The sequence below is a fragment of the Fundulus heteroclitus genome, chromosome 18, assembly GCF_011125445.2.
Source record: "Fundulus heteroclitus isolate FHET01 chromosome 18, MU-UCD_Fhet_4.1, whole genome shotgun sequence".
Classification (NCBI taxonomy): Eukaryota; Metazoa; Chordata; class Actinopteri; order Cyprinodontiformes; family Fundulidae; genus Fundulus; species Fundulus heteroclitus.
In genome coordinates, this window is record NC_046378.1 from 21,866,556 (window position 1) to 21,887,148 (window position 20,593).

The 20,593-nt window shown below is 38.5% G+C and overlaps 1 protein-coding gene across 1 annotated transcript in view; it reads right to left on the minus strand.

The window, feature by feature from the left end:
* ptgir (prostaglandin I2 receptor) overlaps window positions 1-19,738 on the minus strand; it is a 42,080-nt gene extending 22,342 nt beyond the window's left edge. Inside the window, exons 1-2 of the mRNA XM_012877455.3 lie at window positions 19,528-19,738; window positions 18,339-19,342 (exon numbers count right to left, since the gene is read on the minus strand). Coding sequence (XP_012732909.2) covers window positions 18,339-19,154 — 816 coding nt within the window. The 5' untranslated portion in view covers window positions 19,155-19,342; window positions 19,528-19,738. The remainder of the gene's footprint in view (window positions 1-18,338; window positions 19,343-19,527) is intronic.
* Between the last annotated feature and the right edge of the window lie 855 nt (window positions 19,739-20,593).

Here is a 20,593-nt window from a genome sequence, read left to right on the forward strand (position 1 = left end):
TGAATTATTGATCATTACTTTTTTAATACAATCTTTATGAGCATATTTAACCCAGCTAAAACAGCATTTCAATAAAATATATACTGTATGTTTTAACTACAATCTGCAATGGGGTGATAATGTGCTGATTTGCCATTAGTCTACACAGAGTAGAAAAAAGAAGAATTACATTTAAAAGAACTAATAAAGGGGTCTCCCTGTCAGTCATAAAACTGCTGTGTTTACTATTTACCATATTCTCTGTATCACTGTGAACCGGCTTTGTGAAAATGAAAGTCAAGCTGAACTTAGGATAGCTCCAGGGACTTTTTGTTCAGATAAGCTTTGACATCTCTTCAAATGAAGCAGCCTATATCTAAGGTAATTTTAAGCAGACCAAATATCCCTGAAGTGAATAGATTTCATACACTTTATAATGTTAAAAATCTTATTTTGTAACATGGAGAAACTGTTGGGTCCCTTATATCAGGGCTGATTTGTGTTTTGTTTACAGCAGCTTTTTATAAAAAAAAAAAAATCTTGCTAATTAAATGTTTGAAATGTTTGATACTTTTATGAGATCTGAGTCTTTGGATCGCTGCAACAGAAGTTTTAAAAAGTCGCAACTCTGCAACAAAATGACTAAATATGAAAAATTTTACTAAATATGGAAAAAAGAGTTGCATAAACATGGAAAATTTACACATAAAAAAAAAATCCAATAACACTGAATTATTTGGTATGTGAACTGTTAGGTTTGAGTCATAAAACTATGCATGTCTAACTTTACATGGGAAAGAAAAAAAAACTAAAAACAAAAAGACAAATGCCTCGAGCAAGGGTGCAGATAAGGGAAACATATAGGTTAAAAATGGATCCCAAATGGTAAATTAGATTGTGAGTTAACCTAATTTTTTTCACTTTTCCACCATCATAGGTCTCCGGTCTATTGCAGGCATCAAGAGCAGTGGAAGTTTATCCAAATGCCCAACTAAATCATTTGAAAGCAGACCATTAAAAATGCACATCCATCTAAGAATAATAACCTATACGATAATATATCCAAGCAGTCCTTAGCGATGGTAATTACGGTAAATGCAGACATTGATATCACGAGGAAAACTGCAATTAGAGACTTTGAACAGCTCTATTCTGTTATTTAAAGTAAAAATTATGTATGTAAAGTACATAATTTTGTTATGTAAAGTAAATTTAGAAATATATAAACAGAACTGCATTTGCAGGTTCTATTTGCAGATTTTTGGTTAATCAAAAACAGGTATAGTGGTGGGTCACATAGTTATTATATTCCCACAAGGCTCCATACTACACATTGGTTATCACATTATATAGTATTATGTAATAGCTAGCCAATCAGATATGCAAGTTACAACATTACTGACTACTGAACTTCAAATGGCCAAAACCATTACTTTATTGGACAATATTAAGTTATGAGACTTTATTGAATTATTGGTTGCATTTGCTAACAGGGATCTCATCAACCGGAGTGGGCCCCATTCAAGAGGTCCGTTGAGAGCCCAGGTCCACTTAGAACACAGCCAGCCAGAGAGAAATCCATATGAGGCCCATATACATGTCTAATATGACCTCATTAAGTCCCAACTAATACTAGTAAGCTATAAAATACTGCTAAAATGTAAAACTAGGTAAAAAAAAAAAAAAAAAAACTATGTGAAGTTTGGGTTTTCAAAATCTCAGTCTTGAAAATGTCAAAATATTTTCTTCTTTAATTTCGGTCTTCTGTACACATTGCTTGGATGGCCAATTTACAATGTTTTCCTTTTTAGAAATATGATCTAAACACCAACAATGATGTATTAAGATCTTCCACTAAATTAAATTACAACTATTAAATAAGATAGTGGTTTGTTAATAATCATGAATAATGTCATATTCAAATAATCCAATAATTAAGAGGTTTCTAAGTCAAAGGTTTAGTCTCCATACATGGGTCATGTGCGCTAACTGCTGCACCACCGAAGCACGCACCAGCATGGGCATGGTTTTTAATGAAGCCTACAACATGCAATATTTTAAATTAGGTAATGACTTCTTGATTGTTTTCCAGATCGATGAAAAGAAATCCTTAGACATTAGGAAATGGGTGTCAATTAACTCGACTCCGTTTGTGCTGGTTTGTGCAGCAAAAATTGTCGTTTGTGCTGCTTTAACTTTGAAGATATTAATGAAAAGGTAAAGGTCAATAGGTCAACCAGCCCCCTCACTTTTATGAAATCAGACAAAATTGGTGTCAATCACCACGACTATGTTTGTGCTGGTTAATTGATCGAGTTAATTGACACCCATTTTGTCTAATTTGAAGAAGGTGGGGGGGCTGGTTGACCTTTGATGACCTCTAGAAACATTTCTTTATATCTTTAGAATGATAGCGGCACAAACCAGCACAAATGTTTAATACCAATTTTGTCTGATTTGAAGAAGGTGGGGGGGGGGGCAACTTCACACAGGTTGTTGCGGAAGGTGCAAGAATAATTTTAGAGCTTTTCGAATTAATCACGTATTGCGAGATAGACAGGATCCTTTAGCGCAGCGCCACAGTGTAATTGCAGAGAGATATCGTTTTTCTCGTGAGGCTGTTATTTACATAATTAATTTGTTGGAACCACACATTAAGTGTTCAACACGGAGGAGTGATTGTTTTATGTTCATCCAAAGAGGTTTTTTTTTAGTACATTTAAAAGTGGCTTTCAAAAAGAGGAAAAAGTGGCTTTTTAAAACACAGTATAATAATTAAAGGCTACCATTTTGTACTTCACTTTTACTTGTCCCCATGTTCTAGTGGGTCCTGTGGAGGCTCTGATGTAAAAGAACAAAGTAAATATAATATTATTAAAATGCAAAAAAACTGTAGAAAGTGATAGAAACATCTACCATGGATAGTACTTAAGCATTTAATTTGTCTGCTACTTTTTGCCAGCCCTCTCTCCTGGCTTTAGCAGACTTTGAGGTGTTCCCTGTCGAGGTTTTTTTAAATGCTTTATTTTTGTCATTTTAGTAGTTTTAGAAATACACATACATACATACATTGAACAATTGGACCCCCCTCCAACAAAAATTACAGAGCAACTAGTTTGACAGGAGCAGTTGAATAATAATAAAAAAATGAAAAAAGTAATTACATTACTTATACAGTTGGTGTCAAGTTCTGATGAATGTTCCATTTTTACCAGTATTTATTGTATTTATAAGTGGCAAGTCTTAATGAAAAAGTCATGTATTGTGTGAATTTCCTCAATTATGTCCTTCCAGTCCGAACATGATGGTAGTTCTGCATCAAGCCACCTGCGAGTTATAGCTTTCTTTGCACCTGCTATTAATATAGGAGATATCTATCGGACTTCCTTAGCTCTAAGGGTAAACTACCCAGGAACACCGTAGTAAAATCACAGCGTAAATTTAAGTCCATTTTAGTATTGATTTCTTTTATCACTCCTGACCAGTAGGATGCGATCTTAGTACATTCCCAGAAGACATGAAAATGTCCTGCAGACACATTCCCACAGTTCCTCCAACATTTTGCCTTCTCAGTGTCGTTACAATGTTTACTTTTAGGTTAGGTGTAACAAAAAAACGCACCATGAATGTCCAGGAAAATTCCCTCCATAGGTCAGAACTTGACGTGTGGATCACAGAATTACAAATATTTAACCAAACATCATCAGTTATTGTTATTTTAGCTTCTTTTTCTTATTTAACCTTAAGATATGTTGTTTTACATATTCTCTTTGTTTGTAGACATGAGTATAGTTTGGATATTGTTTTTTTTTGGGAGGTCTTCCGATGCTGGAATCTAATAAGAATTTAAGTATACCTGTCTCATCCTCCTCCAAAAAATTGTATATTTTTATTGTAATGGTATCTTAGCTGAAGGTATCTAAAGAGATCACATTTTCCCAGGTTATAGTTATCTTGAAGTTGTTTAGAACTCTTTAATTCACTATTGCTTGTAATATTCTAGTAACTTTTTTGTGACTACCGTGTAAATCTCCTTTCGTTTTAATTAATGACTCAAATTCGGCATAACCTTCCATTAAAAGCTCTTGTTCTGCTTGGGAGAAAAACTGTGGGCGTTCTTTGGCCATGTTAAACAGCCAATAGCAGCGTTGGTGATCATTGTTTTACTATCGACATATTTCCCCTTTTAAACTAACGCATGAACGCGCAGTTATCTCAGATAACTCAATCCAGCCATACTAATCATAAACAACAGGTGTGTTCGAAGAACCCAATTAGCCGGATCATTATTAGCCAGATAAAATCTTCTTGGATGTCTCATTTGATCTCAGCTGTTTTAAGCAACGTACGAAGAACGGGCCCCTGGTTTCCATCTAACTCATCAGTTCTTTTTTAGTATTTATACCAGGGTTTCCTCCACCGTTTTATAGGTCTGGTGGGCCGCAGTGGTTTATTCGCCTCACCAACTACCGCCAGGATTACCCAATTCACTGGGGGAACTCTGTATACTGTTGCCCCTGGCCTGGTTCCTTTTGGTTTTAGTTTTGGCTTCTGTAACTTTACTTTTTGTTTTCATGAAATCTTCACCAGTTCCGGCCTCCATTTTGGTTCTGCATAAAAAAAAAAAAAAAAAAAAACTAGACATGAGAATGATTCCTGAGAAATTGTCTGTGGACTGAAATTGTCAAACCTTAAGCTTGATCAACCTGAACTCAAAAGTCCAACATGTTTCCGATCAGTGAATGCAGCATTAATAGCAACCAGGATGAGCTGACAACAACACTCTTTGGTGTGGAGAACAAACACTCATTGTTAGCTAGTCACAGCAATGTAAGAAAGAAAAGAGGCCGTACTTTCTACAACATTGTGGGAGATGTCTGTGGTTGATTATGGTTGCAAGAGAATGAGCGAAGGCCAGATTTTGGGCGCAAAACAGGAAGACTGAACATATAACAGCAGTTACTCTTGAGCAGCGGTCTCTAACTCCAGTTCTAAAGAGGCCGGTGTCCTGCAATTTTTTGATGCGTCTCTGCTTCCTTCAACACACCTCCAATATGATCTCATTAGCAGAGCATACTAGTTAAAGAAGTATGCAGTCATTTGATTTTAGGTGCAGGGCATGGGACACATCTAAAAGTTTCAGGACACCGGCCCTTGAGGATTTGAGGCTGAGACTACTGCTCTTGAGGTTTCAACCTGTTTTGAAAGGTGCTCGATTTGAAAATGTTACCTTTTATAAATATCAGAGTTAAAGTATGGGGATCTAGATTCTGTAGTTATGTGCTCTTTCCATAATGCTAGATGTGATTCACTGATGTAAGATGTTAAATACACTTTAAAATGAATGTAGTCACTTTCTGTGTGGCCCAATTTAGGGCCGCATCCTTCGAAGGACCCGGTGTACGTGCGCTGGGTCCTTCGTCGACCCCGAAAAAGAGAAGAGAAGAAGAGATCGACATGCGAATTAGGACGGTCTAGCCTCCATCGGCTGTCCCGCCCTTAAATTAGCATTACTCATGTTGCCAAGAAGCCGAGAGCGTGAAGCAACAGTGAAGCCAAACAAATGGAGCCTAAAGGTTAATCCCGTTGCTTCCTCTGTAAATAACTGTGAACGTTTCCCCCATTTACATATGGCTCATGATCTTTTGTTTAAAATGTTACCTTATCATCTTTTATTGTATTCTATTTGAATAATCAGCCAAATGTTTAATGTTATATTTATATAGAAATATACCACTAAACAAATGTCATTGATGACAAATACTATTTGTGTAATTTATTAGCCAAACATTTGACTACTTAAACTGTAACCCTGTAACTTTCTGAGCAAAACTTAAATCAATTTATTCTTAGCGAATAATAATTATGAACTATCCAAACATTGACATTAGATATCTGTATTATTTGTCATTGCGAAAAGCCAGCGGCGGTTTGAAAGCAATCTCTCTCGCCGTGGTGAGCCTCGGCTGCAGTCAGCTGGAATATGTCAACAAACTGAGCAGATATTTTGGGTTAACGTGGCTTACTTCTAAACACTTTTTAAAGGTTACTTTTATGTCACAGCCTAATATCACAAACTTTATTCACAGCTTTTTACTCCCCTCCACCATTGCCGTTTCCGGTTAAAAACTTTTCTGCAACCTGCACTGAATCATGGGATAGTATTAGCCATGAAGGATACACCGGACCCATCCTTCAAATTGGGGGGAAAAGAAGGAAACATTTATCGGCTGCATTTGAAGGAGTCTTTGAAGGATTTGTGAACTGGGACATACTTCGTCGCCGCACTGTGACGTAATTGGCCCACAAATACGTCCTTCAAAGGATGCGGCCTCTGAATTTAGACACAGCCCATGTTTTGGTTTTGAAGTAAGATTTCAACAACTGCTATCCCACACGCACACTGTGACGTCACCTCAGCTCGTACTATGAATATTTAAAGGAGGGATAAGCAAAATTTCACCACTAGGCGGGCTGTTGAGCACTGTCTGTAGATCAATAGAAGATGTGTGACAAGCAACTACTCTACCTCCACCTCTGCTTTCCCCTCCCCTTCTCAGCTGTCGCCTGTTTGCAAAAGACAAACACACAGCAAAACAGCGTCACCCTTCGCAGGAACATGTCTAGTGAAGAATTAAAGTAACTCGTAACTTTATAATACTGTTAGCAAGAGAACGTTTCGATCCGCTGGGCGTGATCTCCAGTATTTTGCTCCTACTCAACACTCCCCTGACAGTAGCTTTTTATGGACAGTGAGGGACTAACCCCTGAGTGGCAGCAGTTCATATGGACATACATGAATGTGTGGCCGGCCTGGCTTTGTAAACAAGAAACTGGATAACAACACAGAGAGATGGACTTGTGACGTCATACCATATTCCATCTAAAAAGATCCCATTACTGCTTCACATTCCTATTTTTTTTTAATTATGAAATTTTGCTTATTGCCCCTTTAAGGACTGCAAGAGTAGGAAAAAAAATATCTTGAACATTGATCTTAAAATAAATAAATAAAACTGGTACTGCTGTAACCTGAGGAGAACCAAAATATGACTAAATGTGAGCATGGACATTTAAACAAACAAACAAACAAAGACATTCGGGATTATGCCTCCATGCATTAAGAAAATGAACTCTTATTGTTCCCCTTCACAAAGCAAGCTGCTGATTGCAGAGCATCATCTTTCCTGGGAAACCTAACTGAGGGTTTAACTTGCAGCAGCACCTGGAGCACAAAACCAAATAACTGAAACACAAAGCAGTCACAGCATGTGTGTCTTTCTATAACTGCGCCATGCCCCTCCCGTGGCGTGTAGAGATATCTAAAACCTACAGCCCAAGAAAAGGTTATGGGATACTCTCCACCAGTGTGACGGGATTCAATTTCCATTGTGCTCTCCCTCTTCTGAGAGCTAAAATTAGCTTTGCATCCTGCATCAATGAGGATTGCTTCACTCCTTCAAATATATGGAGGCTGCATTGGTCCTATGGGGCTGGAAACGATTTACAGTCATGACCCGGCCTGATAATTATTACTGTAAACACTAAAGAAACAGGCAGTTCCAGCTGGAGATGTTACTTTTTCGATATCTGTTCATACAAAGGTCACTTGATTGATTTTCAATATTTACCAAATGATTAAATTAGGATTTTTTTGTACTTTTTTTTACATCAGTTTGCAAAATTATTTAAAATAACTAAAAAAAATAAAAAATTATTCATTGTTATTATTCTTAGCTTTGGCAGAGATGTAGAGTCTGGAACGGCCCTTGTTTTGAAAAGCATTCTTTACATTAAAAAAGTGTTTTTTCTTTCTCGGTTATAGTTTTTCTAACTCAATAAATTCCCTCTTGGCTGGCTCCGCCTGTGGCTACAGTCCAGCATACAGCTCTCGTTGCAGCTGTTACTCAACGCAAGCCTGAACAAACATACCTCAACTGCAGCCCTTCAGAACATAATTGTGGATATTTATATTTTACTTTGAATATTTAAAAGGTCATATGGGTCGTTTTATTTTTCCTGTAATTAAATGCAATTTGTTTTCACATGCTGAATGTCCATATTGGTTTTTGACACGCGGTTAGCTGACAAAAAGCGTGCAAAAGAAGTCTTCAGCCTATTGGTGATGTTGCATCCATCTTTTTCCCATCAGCTGACTCATCGACACTCTCTTCTGGCAACGATCGGAATATTTTCAGTCTTGAATCACCTTGGGCCTTTCCAGATTTGGAGAGTCCCGCTCATTATCCCAACTCATTCACTTGGTCTGGATCCAGTTGACTGTGCGTACCGTCATCCAGGGACTCCACTTATTTCCTCTGGCATCTAGGTGGGGACTTCACTGGTAATGGATTTTAAGACCTCTTGTCCCCTTTTGAACTATTGTAACGATGAATGTATGCGCTTTGGTAAACAGGGAAACACGCTCATTTGTATAAACAAAGTGAAGCTGAATCTAGCAGCAGTGTCTCTAGCAGGCACCACAGTCTTAATTGCACACAGGTATTTGCATGCCGTGTTTTCTTTTTGCCCCAGGTAGCTTCAATCCACAGGCTTTTGTTTTCTCAGTGTCATAAAAAGTGTCCTGAGTTTGTAAATGTGTCAAATCATATTGTTTATTCTTATCCTGTTCCCAGAAGCTATCCTTTTTTACTTGGTGTGCTAAGATCTATCTGATTTGGTTCGTTGTCTTTCATTTTTAACCCAAATCACAGAAGCCTTTTTGTCTTTGTAATATATTATTTGCTTAAATTAAAGATATAAAATTTCTGTACTAGGGTATAGATAGTGTCATTTAAATGTTACATTTCAGAGCATCACAAGATGGTACATCAAAAATTCTTCAAAGTGTGTTTTAGAGAGCGTTACCGCTTTCAAGTATTTACAGAGTAGAAGTCCATTTGTCTGACTTGTGTGCAGACCAAATGTCTTTAAAAGTCATATAAAGACATTTGGTGTAATCACCTTAACACTATGATGCTTACAGGTTTGGGGGCAATTGGTGTTGGAACAGTATCAGCCAATTATCCATATTTCACTTCAGCTAAGCTCAACAACCAGGAGGAGTCTTCTGCTGCTGTAGCCTATCTGCTTCAAAGCTCCACAGCTTGTCCGTTCGAAGACGGTAATCTGCATAGTTTGATCGTAATGATTGGTTATTTGAGCTACTGTTCCCGTTTAATCATGTCAAACCAGTCTGTCCATTCATGTCTGACCCTGACACCAAAAACACTTTTTTGTCCACAGAACTGGTGTTCACTGGATATCAGCTGGTGGTAACAGGAAGTAAAATGAAATTTCCTCAGAACCTCCATGGATTTTTAATTTCCAGGGCTCATAAAAGGGACATTTTTTTCTTGATAAGAAGCATCCACAAATGTCATGTCTAGACTTTGCTTAGAAGTCAGATCATGTTCATATCCTAATAGAACCTATAAATAGTTGAAGTAGTGTTTTAGAAGCTGCTCTGTCAGTGAATGCACATTCTGAAATAGCAGTACAGTTTAATGGAAGTGTTAAAAGCTATTCTTGTCCATGTAATACTTTCCCTTTCAACCCTGTGAAGTATTATTTAGATTATGGATCAATATGGGCCTTCCTGACATTTTATCTCAAGTAATCACAGGTCAGTGTAGTATGTCTGCTGACTAAGTTAAATACACACTAATGGAAACCTCTTACAAAGCATTAGTGAGATCATCGCCTCAAAAAATGCTACAATTTATATATTTTTTGTCCTTTAATGGTGTTACAAAGGGAAGAGCCAGGAGCAAAAACCTCCACGGAAGTGATATAAGGAGGAAAACTTTATCTATCCTGGTATTGATCACCAATTTAAGGCCAACGGGGAGCTTTGTGGTTCTCATGGTAACATTCAATGAAAGGGAAAGAGCAAAGAAGACAGGATATTTGGTTTTAATTTAATTGGCAAGCCGGTAACTTCAGCTATTTCCTTTGATTAAAAACAGAAACTGAGAATTGTGATTTAATGTATGTAAATGTTGTTTTGGCAGTAAAATCTTACTTTCAAGACCCTTGCAGAATGAGAAGTCTTTTAATGATCTACTGCAAATGAAGATGGACTTTTTTTAAAGCAGTGAGCAAGTATTACCTCTGGTAATGCGTTTTCAATGAAATGTCAATAAGTACAGATCATCAAACAAATTAAATGCATTTTTCACAGAATCCCTCAAGTATTACAATTCATCCCATCAACTTTAACTACTCAATAGCACTTTAACATGTCCAGGTACTGTAGTTGCACGATACACTCTATAAATAACACAGAAGTGATCGGTAATATACGTTGACAAGCCTGAGAAACTGGAAAGATGAGCAGCTACAGCCGATGGGTTACTCTTTAAACCAACACACACCCTCGCTTCTCAAGCACTGTCACAACAACTGCTTTTTACTATGTTATTTAAAGCAGCATCACAGGATGTGGGGTGTCATTTCTTTAAGAACCGCCTCAGAGATGTTTTCTAGTTTCCTAGAGCCACTAAGTAAAGGAGGAACTGTTGAGACCTGAGCTCTAAATATAAAGTCTAACCACATTACTCTAAGATAACAGCCAGAAAACACTAATTATGATCAATTTTATCTCTGATCATGCATATGTTAATATTTCCAGCTAGGCTTGTATTAAAAAAGAAACTCTTCACCTTCCAGATCCCAGCTTTTTTTTACTTCATCATGCATGAATATGGCAACATTGCTGGTTCAAATACTGTACTTCTGACTAAAAGACACCTGGGATTTGCTCTCTTAAGGAACATTGGGTTATATAAAATCAGTTTCAAAAAGTGACAATTAACCGGAAACATACGATGCAGTCATGTTTTTGTGGAAAAAAGAAAAACAGATACCACTTTTAGCCTTTCTGCACAAGTCAGCAAGAAAATTAGTCATCAATCTGAGCAACGGGTCGGCAACACCGCAAAGGTTTCAAGCAGACCCCCCTTCTTTTTTGCCTTCCCTTCCGGCATCTGCTGTGCTGTGCGCCAAACCGACTGGCGTTAATCACAGGCCCACATCTGTCGGGGGGAAAGGCTTACAGTTGCTTATACATGCAGCCCCAGACAACCGCAAAGATTTACACGTACCAACAGGCCTTTAAAGGTCTGTCCATGTTCAGTATCACAGTGATAAATCATTTAGTATAATACACATGTACGGGAAATGTAACTCTTGACTTGTTATTCTTTCTTTGGCTTTGTTTTTAACATTTTTCAAGAGCTTTACATGGTTCAAATCAATGTGTTGTGATTTTTTTTTTATATATTGTATATTGAGTCCTGATACCCGTTGTTGGTACACTGACGATTGTTTCAGCTGAATCCCAGCAATCCCCATGGTGTTTTGCAGAGGCAACTTTTAACTATCACAACCTGTGCACAGCAAGCAAATTTGTACTAAAGGCCTTGCACTTTATTTTGTTAGTCAAATCCAGGTTTTCAAAATGAAATCTAAGCATTTTTACCCTTTTCAATCACATTCAGAATGTACGAGAGATTGTATTGGCTGAGGCTGCTCCATATCTGTCTTTTTTATGTGACCTGTGCTGCCTCCTGCACTCAGATTCCCTAAAATAGCTTTAATTTTAGAATGAAGAGCTGAGGACAGAACAACTGAAATGCTAGTGCATAAATTGTATAACCTTCGAAACAAAAGTTTATTTATTTTTGACTATTTTACCAGGAGAATCCCTCTGTGATGTACAAACTCTTTTAAAAGTGACTTCAGGTGAAGACTGGCAGCAGTGAAAAACATTGTAAAAACAGACCATAATGAAAGTATACATAACTATTAAAATTTAAGTGGACAAAAACTAAATATACTCTATTTTTGACTGATCAACAGTATATCAATAGACTGACACAGAATACATTACAAAAGCAGGAGAGTAACTTTTTCCTTACATTTTATCTGCCCACGATTAGCATTAAATACAGTGAAATATATAAAGTGCTGAAATATCAATGAATCATTTCAAAACGGAGAGCAAGCACTGAGAGTTAACACACAAATAGAGCTTACTCAGCATGAAAACATCAGCGACAGGATCCAAACATGAGTAATTTAAGGCTGTAATCAGATATAGAGTTCTGTGAAAATCCTCAGTCATCCGGGTCATGGCTACAACCAACAGGCTTAAAAGGGAGGCAACTGGACTTTCGCTCAGTTTTTCTGAAAATGTTTCAACATCTATCCAGGAGTCTTTGTCAGTTCTGGCGGCTCAGACTTGAGCAACCTGCAGTTGGAGCGCAGCTGTTTTAAGGAGGATGGGCCTCCGTGTGCTTAAAAACAGCAGCGCTCCGACTGCAGGGTGCTCAAGTCCAGTTACCTCCGATTTCAGCCTGTTTGTGGTCAGATATGTATTCAGAAATAATTCAAAACGCTATGTTATGCTTGGGTGAAGTGTTGTCTGAACAATATATAGTTCTTTAAAAAAGTATCCAAAACACATTTTAATATCGGAAAAACATAGCTTGGATAAATTACAAAAATGTTTTTCAAGATGATGATTTAATTTAAGAGGAAAAAAAGCTATCCAGACTAAATTGCCCCGTGTTAAAAAAATAAATGTTTATCCTCGTTAAATCATGAATTAACTGTGATTAAACAGTTTTTTTTTTAAAGTAAAATTCTGTTGCACTATTACACTCAGACCTGATTACTCGTAGACCCGTAAGAAGTCAAGAAGTTACACAAACAGAGCCCACCTGACAACACGGAGTAGGCCAAAAGATCTCAAAAAGCAACAACTCATGCTCTGATCTGAAGGATAAAAACGCCATTTCTAATGTTTTGGTACTTCAACAAACTATGACGAGAGCCATTAATAATGCATGAAAAAAAAAAAAAACGACTCCACAAGTGTATAGACTAGGGCTGAACAATTAATCGCATTTTCAATATAATCGCGATTTAAAAAAACGCAATTTCCAAATCGCAGAGTCTGCAATTTTTGGCTCTGTAACAATTAGTGAATTAGACACGTCCATTAGGTGTTGGTAAAATGTTTAAAGTGGGTTTGCCTCCACATAGAAGGGAAGACAGTTGCAGCAGTGAGATAATCTAATTTTATTACTTGTTTTAGAGATTATATAATCATACATAGCATTAAGTACAGGTCAATCAGTTTAATACATAGACTTGCTTGTTGGTTGGACTTTATGTTCAACAAGGATTGATGTCCAAATCAACTAAAAGCTGTTCTCTTGAATAATATTCTGATTAATAGAAACATTAAAAGCTCTTGTTTTGAATAGTCATTGTTTACAAACGTCTTTATTTAGACGCCATTTTTGTTGCTTGTGGTTAACGCAGAGAAAAGTCAAAATTGCAATTTTGGTTGAAATATATTGTAGGCAGAACGCAATCATTTCTGCTCTGAGTTTAGATGCTGCTGGTCTTTTAGCACCTAATCTGCACAGCGAGGAAACAAAATGATTTGTTTTTTGTATATGTTTAAAAAGACATGATAAATTAAACTGGAAAAAAATCGCATTAAATCGCAATTAGATTATTTTCCAAAATCGTTCAGCCCTAGTATAGACAGTTAACCCAGCAGGTCAGCTCTGCAAACCTTACACGCCACAGTTAAGCTTCATGATTTAACGAGAACAAAGAGACTGAGAAAAAATAGCATCCGTGGATGATGTTAATGGGAAAATACAGCAACAATATATGATGTCAACATAAAATCTGCTCACTATCAGAATATCCTGATGGGGACTGACCAGCCACCAGTTCATGAAGTTAAGCTCAAAAACACTTGGGTTGTACAGCAGAACACAAATCTGGAGCACACAAGCAAGTCTGCCTTTGAATAGCTAAATAACAAAACAAATCCAAAAATAATAATAATAATAATAATAATCAAGGTTGTGCAATGGTGAAGCAAAGTCTGTAAAGTTCAATCTGATCAAGTTGCTTTCACATCACCTTAAACAGGCCGTTCAGGCTTGAACACCCTCCAGTGTGGCTGAGTCAAAAGCATTGTGCCAAGAAGACTGGGCCAAAAGTTCCTCCGGGTAAAAGACTTACTGCCAGTTATCAAAAACATTTTATGGTAGTTATTGTTGTCAAGGGTGGCAGAAGCCTTCTTTAGGCCAAAAGGACACTTTACATAGTTTTACTTGCTTTTTGAATTCACCCAGATTATCATTGTCGGATATTAAAATATTGTTTGATCTAACACATTTAGAATGCAGCAACAAATGGGGGAAAAAATAAGGGGTTAAGTGTGATGTTGATGGAGTTCAGTGTGTTGTTTTGATCCGCTGAGTTCTAAAGCATACTGACGTTAACATTAAGGAGGTATCACTCCGTAACTCCAGCTGGACATGCCCATTCAATATCAGGCACAAATGAATCCTGATAGGGACAGCTCCACATGTGATCCTCTTTTGAAACTAAAACAATAGCTCACTGCTGCAGTGCATCGCCAGAATGCACATATAGTATGTTTGCAGATAGCAAAAGTTGAGGTTTCCTGGAATCCTACTCAGACCGATAGGAAGAAAATATAGTCACCGCTGTTTTCTTCCCCCTGGGTTTTTTCAGCTGTGATTGAGGTCAAATACTGTCATGAACCGGAGGTGAGTCAAACAGTCAGACATCATGTTGCCTCAGAGAATCCAGACAGACTGCAAATGAGTAAATGATGAGAACATGAACCCTTTTTTTTTACTGCTTTTTCTAAACTACTTCATCACTAAAAAGATGGCAATCATACAAAAAACAAACAAATCTTTGCTTTGTAACCCACATTTCTCACATACTTAAAACCCATTATTTAGTGCATCTAGCTAATGTTAATGGCGATGATTTGACCTTAGATTCAGATAAAAAAAAAGCAACCTTCTACCCTCGGGGAGAGGTAGGGCCACACCAGTCCTCCAGGGTTTTCAGGTTAGACACACTCCTCTAAAAGAGGAACAAGTATGAGGCTAAGTAGACAACTGCTCAAGACAAACTCACACATGCGTGCTGGGCTCTGAGACACGCCCCAACGCAGAGCTAGAATAACATAATACAACCGTTAAGAAAGGTTAAACAATGCCCACAAACACGTTCCAAAACAGTTGCCAAGCCCACTGAGCTTCTTTTTCTTTCTTTTTCTTTTTTTTTTTTTTTTTTTTACATAAGTGTGATGATTGCAGAACCAGATTCAACGCAGACAGAAGGGAAAATATATATCCTCAGATTTCACCGCCTACAAGTGCAAAAACCACAGGAAATACCCCTTGTTTGTTTCATTTTCTGACGGAAAAACTTAGGTTTCTGGTTTATTCAAGCCACAGTGCCCCCCCCCCCCTTTTTTTAAGCTATTTTCTAGTTGTGTTATAGTTACCTATCATGACTCAGCATTTGAACCGTGGTCGAACATTGAAAGGGACGTGCTGGAGCAGCAGAAGTTTTGAGGGCCACCCTATTTTATTTTACAAAATTAAAGGATGTATTACAAATAGTGCATCCCCAATATGAGAATTTGGGCCGATATTGATATCCAATAATAATATTGCTGTTATGTCCGATAACTAAAATCTAGCGATGTGTGTGCATTCACATTTTGTGAAAGTTTGTAAAGTTTGTAAAGCTTAAACTTTGAAAAGTATGCTAACTGAATTTTTGAATGTGGGTTATAGTCTAGAGTCTACGCATCACCGTCGCTGTCACATGACCGAACAAATAATTCAAAGCAGTGAATTTATGCCCCCCTACCCCACCCCCCAGAAACACAGGCCCAAAGTCCAACTACATTAGATGGAAATAAAGATTGGTCATCAATATAGACAGTTTTACTTAGTGAACCGATACCGGTATGTTAAAAAAATTACTTACATTGACTGATACCGTTAATGCCGATATATCGTGCATCCCTATAGGATGGAGTATCTCTGTCAGGTGCTTTAATTTGCTGGATCTCCGTGTAAATAATTAATTAGCAAATTCTGAAAAAAGATGTGACATCCCTAGCTCTGACCTACCCTGACCCCAAGCAAGTGAGATGTGACAACAGCAATCCAGAGATGGGCTTTTAATTTCCCAAAGGACCACATGAGTTAGAGGGATTGCTGTTGAGTGCTGGATCATTAAATGAACTCAGTTATTAAAAAATACAGCAGATATAATAAATCCTTCCAACTGAACAAATGTATATAACTACCATGCTTATGGGTTAGGTTTCATATCTCACAAATAATATTACTTTTATTAAAACTATCAACTAAAACAGAAGAAAATTAGCAAAGTCTTGCACTTCACTGTCTGTTTGGTCAGCTCATGTTATTTTGAGAGGTAATCCAAGAGACAAGTGATCCGTTCTCCACAAACGGAACCAATTTACCCTTTTTTTCAGATAATCAATAAGAGCAGTCTTGCAAGATGTTGGGAAAAAGGTAGTGACATTATTGCTTCCTGGCATGTTCTCTGACCTCTTGCATCCTGGGACCGTGTCAGCTATGAGCAGCTACTGCATCGACAGACTAAGACGCCTTCATTTCCAAATTAAATGCAAACTGTGGTTTCATCTGAAAAGAGGACTTTGGATCAATGAGTAACAGTCATGTTTTTCTCCTCAGCTCCGTTAAGATGTTTGTAGCCCATGTGTGGGATTTCCCTAGCGGCTGACTCCAGCCTCAGTTCACTCCCCCCTGTGAAGCTCTCCCAAATTCTTCAACGGATTTCACTTGAAGGTCATCTGAGGACTGCAGTTATCCCTGTAGTTGGTGTACCTTCTTGTACCACACCTTTTCCTTCCACTCAATTTTCTATGACTATTCTGGGATACAGCACTCTGTGAGCAACCAGCTTCTTTGGCAATGATTTGTCATCCTAGTGGAGGGTGTGAATGACATATGACTTATCTGTCGATTCAGCAGTTCTCACCATGATGGTGTCACCTACTGACCCAAACTGAGAGACCATTTATAGCAGTGGTCTTAAACTCCAGTCCCCGAGGGCTGATGTCCAGCAACAGAAGCAACTCTGCTTCAAGACACCTGACTATAATATTAACTCATTAGTAGAGCTCTGTAAAGCCTGCTGACTGCATGTTAGCGAGGCTCTTTAGCCATTTGATTCAAGTATGTAAGGCAAGGGACACATCTAAATTCTGCAGGACAGCAGCCCTCTAGCCTTTGAGTATGAAACCACTGATTTTGAGGCACATAAACCTTTTGCAGATGTTTGGTGTTATTTATCTGATTAGGTTGTGACACTGAGTTTCCAATATGGAATTTTTTTTTTTTTTTTTTTTTTTTTTTTACAATATTCTAATTTTCGGATATACAGTGAACCCTCACTATACCGTGGTTCACCTTTCACGGTCTCGCTAGTTCACGGATTTGCATTGATGAGCCGTTCATTACAGTTCTCAAACATAATCGATGGCGGCATGTCGGTTTATAAGAATCTTTTTGCCCAGAAGAAAAAAGAGCGACAACAACTACCAATAACTATGTTCTTCTGTCGAAAACAAAACGCGGGCTTTAGAAGAAAAAAAACTCTACATAGCGGAGTCGGGATGCAGCGGCTCAGTCAGAAGAGCAGTGAAATACATGACTCAGGTCGCGGTGGGGCGGTGCTGATCTCCGCAAATTGAAGCCTTCAGTTCGAATTAATGATTAAAATTATTAGTTTACATTACAGTAGTTACAAATAAAAATACGTTCATACAGGGCTTTTATTTGTTAAACAAATGGTTTTGTTCTTTGGTATTAATGTATTATGGAGTATTTCATAGTTCAATAATTGTAAAAAAAAAAAATAAATAAATAAAGGTTACTACATCACGGATTTCGCCTATCACGGGTTCTTTTTGGAACCCGTGAACTTTTCGTAACCACCGCGAAAAACCGGGGTTCACTGTACTCAGTTTTAGGTTTACATTATCTCTATGTGAGTATCAACAAAATTACAGGAATCAAGGGCTGAAATATTTCACTCTATGCAAATACGAGTTTCGCTTGCTAAGATTGGTGAAAACCAATATTGATCTTTCTCATGATATAGCATGTTTTTTTTTTTTTCCAAATGTACCTTTTTATAAAGGGTCCAGTTTAAGACCCCAGTGCACACAAAGGAATGGAGTCACGAAAAATGTTCCGGTTAGCAAAGTGAAAATCTGCCTTTTCAGTTTTCATTTGCAGCAAATATGTGGAAGACGGTTCAGTAAAATAACACTTGCAATACACAAGAAGTTTTAAACTTAACTGTAAAACAACGAAAAGATGTGTTAGGTTGTGGGCACCAAAACTGGCTGAAACCGATCAGGGGCCTGCATCCAGCTAAATGCGGCCCTGGTTAGAAGAGACACAAAAACGCTGAAGGCGATAAGTGATACTCACTGTTAGAGGCAGGGAGCAAACTACAAAGATGACCGTGATAAGCGCCAACAGCACCAGGTGGTCCATCTCCTCTTCCCCGCGTCCGAACCAGGCCACGCTCAGCCTTTTCTTCCGCGCCATGGACACCACGGAGCCGCGGCGCATCACGTGATTCCGGTGCATCTTGCAGAGGCTGACGATCACCGAGCCGTTGCAGATGAACACGATGGAGATCAGCAGTGCCATGAGCGAGGAGTATGACAGGGAGAAGGCTATGACCAGTTTGTTAGCGTCGTCGGTGGCCTTCATGTCAATGAAACACCACGTCCCCGGGCAGTACTGCTGGAATTTACCATACCCGATGTACGGCAAGAGGCAGAAGGCCAAAGAGAAGAGGTAGATAAAGAAAAGGGTGAATTTGGCAAAGCTGCGGCGGATGTTCACTGAGTAAAAGTACGGGTGGCTGATGGCCAAGCAGCGCTCCAGGGCCATTGCGCACAGGATGAGAGTGGGTGCCAGCCCGAAGAAGCTCACGGCAAAGCCGAACAGGTTGCAAAGTATTTCACCCCCCAGGCTTTTTAACGTCATGTCATACGCGTAGCAGACGAACACGGGTGGGCTGAGGAGGCAGGTTCCCAGCAGGTCAGTGAGGGCCAGGCCCGTCACCAGGATGCAGAATACCGAGGACTTGGAGCGGTGCTCCTTCTGATGCACCCCGAGGATGAAGAGAGCCAGCATGTTTCCCCCGACTCCAGCCAAAAACATGACGATGCTTGTTATCAGTTTGACAGAGTCGCCCATAATGGACGTGCTGTTCTGGCATGATATGTTGTTCATGTTTTGTCGGAGGGGGTGTTTTCTATCATGGGATGATTTTATGGAAAGTATCCAGATTTCCGGACGAGTGAAAATTCCCGTTTTCTGGAGACAATCACTTGGCACGGCACACAGCGAGGATGCATAGAAGAAAGGCCATGATGCTATGAAACCCTCACAGCTTCATCCCCCCTCCTTTCTGCCCGTTTCTGCGGAACAAATAAAATTACTTTTCAGTTTCGGAAATCCTATATAAATATATATAAATAGCCTAAATATAAAGCATCATAACAAACTGACATCCTATTAAGATCAACGACAAAAGTGTACTTTCTGTGATCATTTTATAATAGTATAAACATGTGATTCATACAGCACTTACAATATTACTTACCACTCACTGAAGCCGCAATACATGAAACAAAAACAAAACTATGAAGAAGTTGCAGTTTTTCCTCTCCTCAGCTGTCTCATTTTTTTTCCAGCATTAGCTGTTCCTTTTTTAACCCTCTGAGAAAAATGATACTTAGACACGGAGTTTAAAAGTAGCGCTGTCGGCGGATCCGCGCTGCCTTTCCGGACGCTGGACGCGACTGATCGGGTTAAAGCATTTCCTCCTCCAAGTTTGAGCAGCGGCGCGCCTCCCAGTCGCTTTCGGATCGATACAAAGCCCCTCCCACTGTACAACGTGTGTCGGAGATGATGTTCAGAGGGTTATAATGGTGATGAAATATGTTCACTTCAATTCAGTTTATTTATATAGCGCCAATTCACAACTAATGTCCCCTCAAGGTACTTTACAAAGACAAATTCAATGAAACCATCCAGACAGATTGGTCAAAAAGTTTCCTGAGGAAACCCAGCAGATTGCATCAAGTCTTGACAAGCGGCATTCTTTTTTTTTTCTTCATATTTAACCTTTCATTAAGAAAGCAAGTTATATTTCAATAGCTTACTTGTATGACATTACTTTTGCTTTTGTTCCCTTTCTTTACACTTTAAACAAAAACTAAACAAAACACAACAGACATGCAAGGACTTGGGTGAGGACAGCAGGGTAGCCGGATCATCATCCAGTCATAGACATCACTTTTCAAATCACTATGTCAATATATATATTTCAGCAGTCTTTAAAAACAGTCGGATCTAACAGGCTAAACGTACTCTGTCCATTTTGACCATATTTTGTCAAAAGTGTCCCTCTACGTTGTGATAGAAAAAGTTTCCTCCGTACATAGATCTCTTTCGCTACACTAATCCAGTCCTCAGTCATTGGTGGTTCAGGTTTCATCTATCTCCTTGTGAGGACCTTTTTACTTGCGGTCAGAAAAATATCTAAAAGTTTATGATCATTAAACTTCAGTTTGACCAACAGCATGTAACAGAAAAACATGCTTTCAAAGGTTAAAGGACCAGCAGACGAGACCCAATTCTGCAAATGTTCATGGATTCGAGACCAA